This window comes from Rutidosis leptorrhynchoides, chromosome 10 (assembly GCF_046630445.1).
Source record: "Rutidosis leptorrhynchoides isolate AG116_Rl617_1_P2 chromosome 10, CSIRO_AGI_Rlap_v1, whole genome shotgun sequence".
Lineage (NCBI taxonomy): Eukaryota > Viridiplantae > Streptophyta > Magnoliopsida > Asterales > Asteraceae > Rutidosis > Rutidosis leptorrhynchoides.
In genome coordinates this window covers 317911536-317919689 of record NC_092342.1, presented here as the reverse complement: position 1 = coordinate 317919689, position 8154 = coordinate 317911536, and the positions used below count along the sequence as shown (strand labels likewise).

At 31.3% G+C, this 8154-nt stretch overlaps 1 protein-coding gene across 2 annotated transcripts; it reads right to left on the bottom strand.

The window, feature by feature from the left end:
- Window positions 1–1685: 1685 nt before the first annotated feature.
- LOC139873542 (FCS-Like Zinc finger 17-like) lies at window positions 1686–2855 on the bottom strand. 2 transcript variants are annotated; one of them, XM_071861465.1, is made up of 3 exons: window positions 2570–2855; window positions 2414–2482; window positions 1686–2078 (listed from the first exon to the last, which is right to left on the bottom strand). In XM_071861465.1, exons 1-3 carry the CDS (start codon window positions 2770–2772, stop codon window positions 1877–1879), a joined length of 474 nt encoding a protein of 157 aa, XP_071717566.1. In that variant the 5' UTR covers window positions 2773–2855; the 3' UTR covers window positions 1686–1876. The 2 variants fall into 2 exon arrangements, 1 of the variants encoding a protein (XP_071717566.1); XR_011767374.1 differs by lacking the exon at window positions 2570–2855 and having other exon boundaries at window positions 1947–2078; window positions 2351–2505.
- Window positions 2856–8154: the final 5299 nt, after the last annotated feature.

The following is an 8154-nucleotide window of genomic DNA, read 5'->3' as shown; positions in this document are numbered from 1 at the left end:
AAGTGTATACTAATATAGGGTAAATGAAATCGCGTAGGATACTACACGTGGTGTTAAGGTTCGTAGTTCAAGTGCTCATAAGATGTATATACTTTTAAGATGCTTTTGTTATGAAATCTCGTGGTCTAATAATTTACTTTTGGTTTATTTAAACCTGTGGATTCACCAACATTATGTTTACCTGTTTTGAATGTTTATTCTCAGATCCCAAGACACTAGCTTCTGCTGAGTGATAGAGGTTGCATACATTATAGCTGGAGTTCAGCTTTTATTTGCAGACATCTATTTATTCGCATTTAGTTTTTAAACTTTAATGCTACTTATTCTTACTGCATTACTTGTGGTTGTTACGGTTTACTGAGACTTTCTTTTAACTCAAACTTTTTAAATAATATATGCGAATACTTTTGAAAACGTCTCATATAGAGGGCGTCACCGTTACTATGGGACCGAATGATTAACACGTCGCTATATAGTATTTGGCGGGGTGTTATAGTTTGACTAAGAGAAAATCTATGACTTTCGCCGCCTTCACCTGACTACCATAGAAGGTCGCTAGCCGTAAAGTTCACAAACCGCCGTACAAGAAACTAATCCGAATGAGATGGGTGGAGGAAGGAAGAGACGGAAAAGCGCGTAAAAAAATGCGCCGGACCACCGACGAGATGTCGTTGGCGCTTGCTAAAGGACGAGAACGATGGATAAACCCTAGATCTGTTAAAAAGGTAATAGTACGAAGAGTAAAAGAAGACCATGTTTTAGTTTCGTTGGTTAAGTTTTTAAGAGAATATGTGTAGTAAGACATTGAACTATTTATTAATATAAATATAGATTAAATTTGTATAATTACTAATTTCCTTCCAATAGTTCTATAACTATGGAACACATTTTTGACTAACTTTCATTTCTTTGCCTCTCAGACAAGAAACACGAATATTAAGTTTGTAGCTGTTAAATTTATATATAACATTTCAATCAAATCCTTGTTTATGTTAAATTTCTAACTTAAGGTGTTTTTGTGCAGTTTATAGAAGTTTGGTGTCTGTTTTATAAGTTTTTCATGTTGAAGGTGCTAAAGTGTTGCTGTCTATTTGTTGCATTCTCCCGTTGCCGAGCTTCAATTTCTTCAGAGATTATTGTGTAAATATTTGGATATATGTACATATATAGTCTGTTTTAATACACATTCATTATTCATACATTTGTTTTGGTTTTCTCTCCTGTTTTGTTGTTTAACCCTAACAGTTAGTGAGTTAATTGTATCATTTTGATACGATTAAGAGTGTTTTGATCTTCTTTTCGTTCTACTGTTTGTAATAAGGATTGTGACTTATTTGTGTATCGGTTGAAGACTGATTGTGGTTTACCGTTTTGATTGATTAATAAAACTTATATTTCCTATGATTGAAGAATTTGTGATATCTTGTGTTTTTTTTATAGTAGTTTACTCTTCTTCTTTTTTCATACACTTTATTTTCTTTTCTTTTCTTTTCATTTCATTTCACTCCACTTATATTCCCGAGATTCTTTGAGATCGAAAAGAAATAAAATGAAAGAAAAGGAAAAATTTCTTTCAATTTGAGAGAAAGATTTGAAAGGATAACTAGACTAAATAATACATCAGCTTCATTTTCATTCTCTTCAAAATAATTTAGGAACACTAATTCTTTTTATTTTCTATCCACTTGAGTTCCTTTCACTAGAATAAAACTAGCGAACAAAGCCAAACTTGAGAACAAATCGTAAATCTTATATATATTCTAGAAAAGGAATATATATATAGTACGTTTCATCAATTTGATCGAATTGATCTCGTAATAAATCTACACATAAAAATGGATATGTAAAATATAATGAAACACGCATGCCTCGGTGGCTATGAAAATACAGGAGGCGATGGTGTGTCGAGTATTGATGGTGGGGTTAGATGCTTGCGGTTGTAGTCTAGTAGTCGTCGACCCTTAATATGTCCAGTTGTATTACTACGTGATTGTATTATCTTGATTTCTAGTTGTTCGACATCATCTATATATATCTGTCTGCTTCTACACTCTTCACTACAAAAACCTTGATCCCCTCTGCATACGATACAAATTGATCAGTTACTTTATAAATATCAGGTAGTAATTAATTATGAAACAGAAACTACTCCAATTAAAAATTAAACAGCGACGTCAGTGGTTGAACTTGAATCGAGATAGATGTGACAGATGTAAAAATTTATTAAATTTTTCATTGTCCTACACTAAAAAAGACCTTTTATTCTTTGGTAAAGATTTTTTTTTTTTTTTTTTTTTTTTGTGATTTTTTTTTTTTTTTACGTTAAATCCTGGGAGTGTAGGGCGGATACCTCCTAACACTATGTTCCGCCCCTGGTGAGGTATATATGCTGATCAGCTGATGTGATGAATACCTGTACATGTAAATGTTTTTGTTAGGAGAAAGATGTTTGTGACAAAGAAAACAAAATTTCAAAAAACAAGTAGCTGCTGGAATTCGATTGTTATTGTCATAACAAGCCGTAGTAGTGAAAATAGGTGATGAATATGATGATGATGATGATGATGATGATGATGATGATGGCGGTAAAATTTGATTCCTTTGGAAAATGATTGGTTTGGAATGATTGTTAGATTTGGATTTGGAATTCATAAGTATCTTCAACCCCACAGCTTTAGATTCGATTGATGAATTACCATCAGGTGCATCAGCAGCAGCAGCAAAATCTATGTTTATGTTGTAGCTTGTGGTGGGAAACCAAGATTTAGCCATGGAGGTATTATATATATGTATGTAGTACTCTATTTAATTAATCTAAATCTATTCTATTTTATGTAAGTTGTTATCAAAGAAAAAGAAAAATCAGGGAAGGATGAGGGATCAAGCTGAGGAGTGATCCTAGTGGATATTTATAGCCACACAAACACGTTTTTGTCTTTAATTTATTTGCTTTTAAACTATTACTGGTATCAAATAAAATCAGTCACTTGTTTTTTTTGTTTTCTTTCATTTGTGTCGTTACCCTCAACCAAAAGTAGGGAATTTCTTAAGCATAAAGGTTTTTTTTTTTTTTTTTTTTAAAAAGCCAACAAATTTTATTAAAAAACAAAGAGATACAACGAGGAGGGGTCAAAGACCCAATTTACAACCACACGAAGAGATCTAAAACTATACAAAAATGAACGCGAGAAGATACAAAAACATGGAAATGTACATAAAGTTTATATTGTTATAATTCAGTAGGCTTATAACTACCTTTAATGGTTATAAGAACAAAGAGAGAAAAAGAGAGAAGAATGAGAGAAGAAATATTGATATTGATATTTCAAGAGAAATGGTGCACCTTAAATGGTTACCATACATGTCTATTTATAGTATAAAATATTACTATGCAAGAAATATAATAATAATAAAATTAACATCCAATCTAGATATTTTATAACACAATCTAGATATTTTATAACACTCCCCCTTGGATGACAATTTTATTAGAGAATAACTAGTACTGCCTCGTTAAAAACCTTGCTAAAGAAAACTCATTGGGATAAAACTTTAGCTAAGGGAAAAAGAGTGCAGCATAAAGTTGACTCCCCCTCAAGTAGGCAACGCCTGAGTTGTTACATCTTCTGAACATGCCTCATGCCAATATTATGAACGTGTGTTCTGAAAATAGCAGTTAGTAGTGCTTTGGTATAAAGATCAGCAGAGTTGTTGATTGAACGTATCTCATTTTAATCTGGTTGTCTTTTACGATATCTTGAGTATATGAGAAAAATCTGAGGTTTTCATCTGAAACTGTATCATCTAAATCTTTTATGTACAAGTTTGGCCCTCGTGATTTGTCTACAGTCTCCTTCATGGTTTGTTCAAACCGTTGTTTCAGTTCCTATTCCCTTTCAGTCTTTTTCTGAGCCTTACCAATATACCATTCTTTTCCATCAAACTTATGACCGTTAAGACCGTTTATAGCTTTAGCGCCTCGTCAGCATTTATGTTTTGTTCTGTCATTTTTGATACTCTTCTTTCATTTGTATTATGTAAGCTGTATTATCTTCATAGATAGTTGTTACGCTTTTATAGCGTTCTAGTCCACAAGAATCAATAATGATTTGTATCATTGATCTTAACTAAAATCATTCCCGAGTAGCTTCATGTAATGCAATCACTTCGGCATGATTTGATGATGTTGCAACAAGTGTTTGTTTTGAGAACGTCATGATATTGCGGTTCCTCCATTTAGGAATACATATCCAGTTTGAGATTTAGCTTTATGTAGATCGGATAAATAATCTGCATCTGTATAACCAAACAAATCTTGTTTCGAGTTGTTAGAATAAAATAATTATAAATCAGTAGTTCCCCGAAGGTATCAAACTATTTGTTTGATCCCATTCCAATGTCTTTTGGTAGGGGCTGAGCTGAACCTTGTCAACAAATTAACTGCAAAAGAAATGTCAGATCTTGTATAATCTATAAGATACATAAGAACCTCAATTGCACTAAAATATAGAACTTCCGATCTGTTAAAATTTTCATGATCTTCGCAGGGATGAAATAGATCAGTGTCAATATTGAGTGATCTAACAACAATGAGTTTGTTTTTAAAAAAAATGTTTTAAAATCTTTTCGGTATAAGTTATTTGATGTACAAGTAAACCATTAGGCATATGCTCAATTTGCAATCCAAGGTAATACTTGGTTTTTTCAAGATCTTTCATTTCAAAATAATTCTTTAGAAGTTGAATGATTTCATAGATCTCTTTATTTGTTCATATGATGTTAAGAACATTGACATAAACAACTACGATCTCATATCCGAACATTGTTTTTATAAAACATACGTGCAAAATAAGTTTATATTTATACCCTTTTTTTATCAAGTAGTCATTTAATCGGTTATACCACATACGTCCCGTTTGTATAAACCCACTTAGAAATCTTTGTGATTTAATGGAATATATTCCCTTGAGTTTTACATTAGATGCTTATGATACCTTAACCCTTTAGGTATATTCATATATATCACTATTAAGTGATCCATACAGATAAGTAGTAACAACATTCATGAGATGCATTTAAATAACTACCAGGTTGATTAAGTATCTAATAAGTAATTGTATCCATTACAGGAGGATAATTTTTCCTCCTAATTCATTTCTGGTCTTTGTGGGAAATATTGAGTTACAAGTCTAGTTTTGCCTTGTAACTTCATTTGCACATTTCTTTTCGGATAAAAATTCATTTGTATCCCATACGTTTCACATCTTTAAAAGTGATAACGATTGATCCGAAAACTTTTCTTTTATCGAGCGATTCTAATTCAGCTCTTATTGCTCCTTTCCATTGAGCTCAATCATGTCCATTTTGTATATTCAATGACAGATTTTAGTTCCAGATCATCATCTTTATTCATGATGTCATTGTAACATTATAAGAAAATATCTCATAGAGATTTTAGTTTCATTTCGGTTCCATAATATTGCATAATTTATCGCAATTTTAGTATTTACATTTATCAATATCCTCTGCAGAAGGAATATTGATTTGTGGTTCTTCTTGAACACTTTCTCTTACCTCATTATCAGCTGATTTTCTTTTTTGAGGATTTTTATCTTCGGAACCAATTGATCTTCCACGTTTGATGCGTGGCAAAGACTCAACAGTGACATTATTGCCAGCTTTTGGAATTTCAGTTCGAGCTGGAGCATTTATCGCTGGTATATATGATTTAGTCACTTTTTTATATCTGTAAATGCATAAAGTAATTAATTTGCAAGTTCTTGCATATGCATTATTTTTGAACTTTCGTTTCACATTCTTTTGTGCGAGTTCAATATACCTTAATTGATGTTCACATCATGAAGCATCATTTTATTTTTTATTTTTATTTCTCCCCCTAATCTAGGAAACAATGTTTTATTAAAATGACAATCAGCAAAACGTGCTGTAAAAACATCACCCATCATGGGTTCAATATATCTTATGATTGAAGATGTTTTATATCCAAAATATATTATCATCTTTCTTTGAAGAACCATTTTATTGTGTTGTGGTGATACAATTGGAACATACACTGCACAACCAATGTTTTAAGGTAGAAAATATTTGGCTCTTGGCCAAAATCAAGTATTAAGTGAAAATATTTACGACTTCCACATGGTATAATGCGAATTAATGTCGCAGCATGTAAATTTACATGTCCACATATAAATATTGAGAGATTTGTACTCATTATCAATTGTCTAGTTATTAGCTGTAAGCGTTTATCTATTGATTCAGCTAAACCAATTTTGTGTATGCACATGAGCAACTGGATGTTCAACAACAATCCCTGTAGATATATAATGATCATTAAATGCTTGAGATGTTAACTCACCAGCATTATCAAGTCTCATCCTTTTAATGGTGTAATCAGAATAATGTGTTCTCAATTTAATAATTTGTGCAAGAAACTTTGCAAATGCCATATTACGGCTTGATAACATACAAATATGAGACCATTCGCTAGATGCGTCTATTAGAACCATGAAATATCAAAATGGTTCACATGATGGATGAATTGGTTCATATATCTTACCTTGAATTCTTTCAAGAAACATTTGTGATTCTTTTTCACAATATACTTTTCATTAATCACCATATGTACTTTCCATTAATCACCATATGTGTTTTTTTTTATTTTATAAATCACCATATGTGTTTTTTTTATCATATATCCTTTTCACCATATACGCTTTTAATCATATGCGCTGTGTTTTTCACCATATGCGCTTTTAATCATATGCGATTTTCATCATATGCGTTGTGCTTTTCATCATATTCGCTTTTTATCATATGCGCTTATCATATGCGATGCGCTTTTTATCATATGCGCTTTTTTATGTGAATAGTAAATTAATTAATTTCGTTTTACTATTCATATGAATTAATTTAGATTTACTATTTTGTTAATTGAGTAATATATATATACATCATATACTTGTGACTCCGAAGGCTCAAATGAATTTAACCATATAGTTATACGTTGTACCTTGCACATTAATTTTCAGTAGAAGCTTTAGATGCATATTATTTTCAGTAGAAGCTTTAGATGCACTTTTTTTTTTAATCACCAAATACCACAAACACTTTGTTTGCGTTTGTTCATAGTCATCAATGAAAACCATTTTCTTTAATTTTATTTTATACAATAAAATTAACGCATCATTATTCTTTTCAAAAACAATAATCTATTGTTATTGTTCACTTGTGCCATGTTTAACAACAAAAGTCAACAACCTCTGTCTTGTTTGTTGTGGCAACCAAAAACAACCTTTGCTTTTGTTACCGAGAATCCAAGACCAAAAAACAATTAATTTTTAATTAATCTTTTATCAAAACCATAAATGATTTTATTGATCTACGTTGATATGGCCATAAAGAATTGACGGCTGACCTACTTTTGTAAGTGTATTTCGGCTATCATCCCGAAAACGCACAACGACTTTTTTTTTTTTTTTATGAACTATTTGTTTCATATCTAGCTTAGGCAATTATTGTGAACATTTGATCCCTATAAGAGCATTTATTTTTTAGACTTTTAGTTGATTTGTACTTGTCACAATTAGGGATAGCACCCGCGGGTCGTGGATGCGGATCCATTGGATCCATCACCCGTACCCGCGGATTTTTTTTAAGAGACATCCAATTGAACCCTTGTTCGTTGAAACAATTTGACTATATTTTTACTCCCCATTATTAAACGGGCCATTTTGATGCACACTCTTAAAAAAATAATTTGTTTTTTAAGTTTTATTATTCAACCTCCTTTTTTCAACGGTCACGTTTTTAACAAAACATTTGACAAGTTTGGAAAAAAGTTTTTTATTGATTATCATCAAAAGTTTTCTATTGTCACTCTACTGGATGGAATTATGGCATACAACCAAAATTGCAACCCAACACTACATAAGAACAAAAAGGTTGTTTTTAATTAACATATGTATATGTGTTAAACTCGGAATAATAATAACTTATTTTAGAAAATTAACATAAGACATGTTGAAACATTTTTGTCACATTTAGCTCATCAAGTCTAATACTTATCATTGATAGATTTTATCACGTCTAGGAGATGTTTACTTTTTTCTTGTATTAAGTCCTACTTTCATTTAC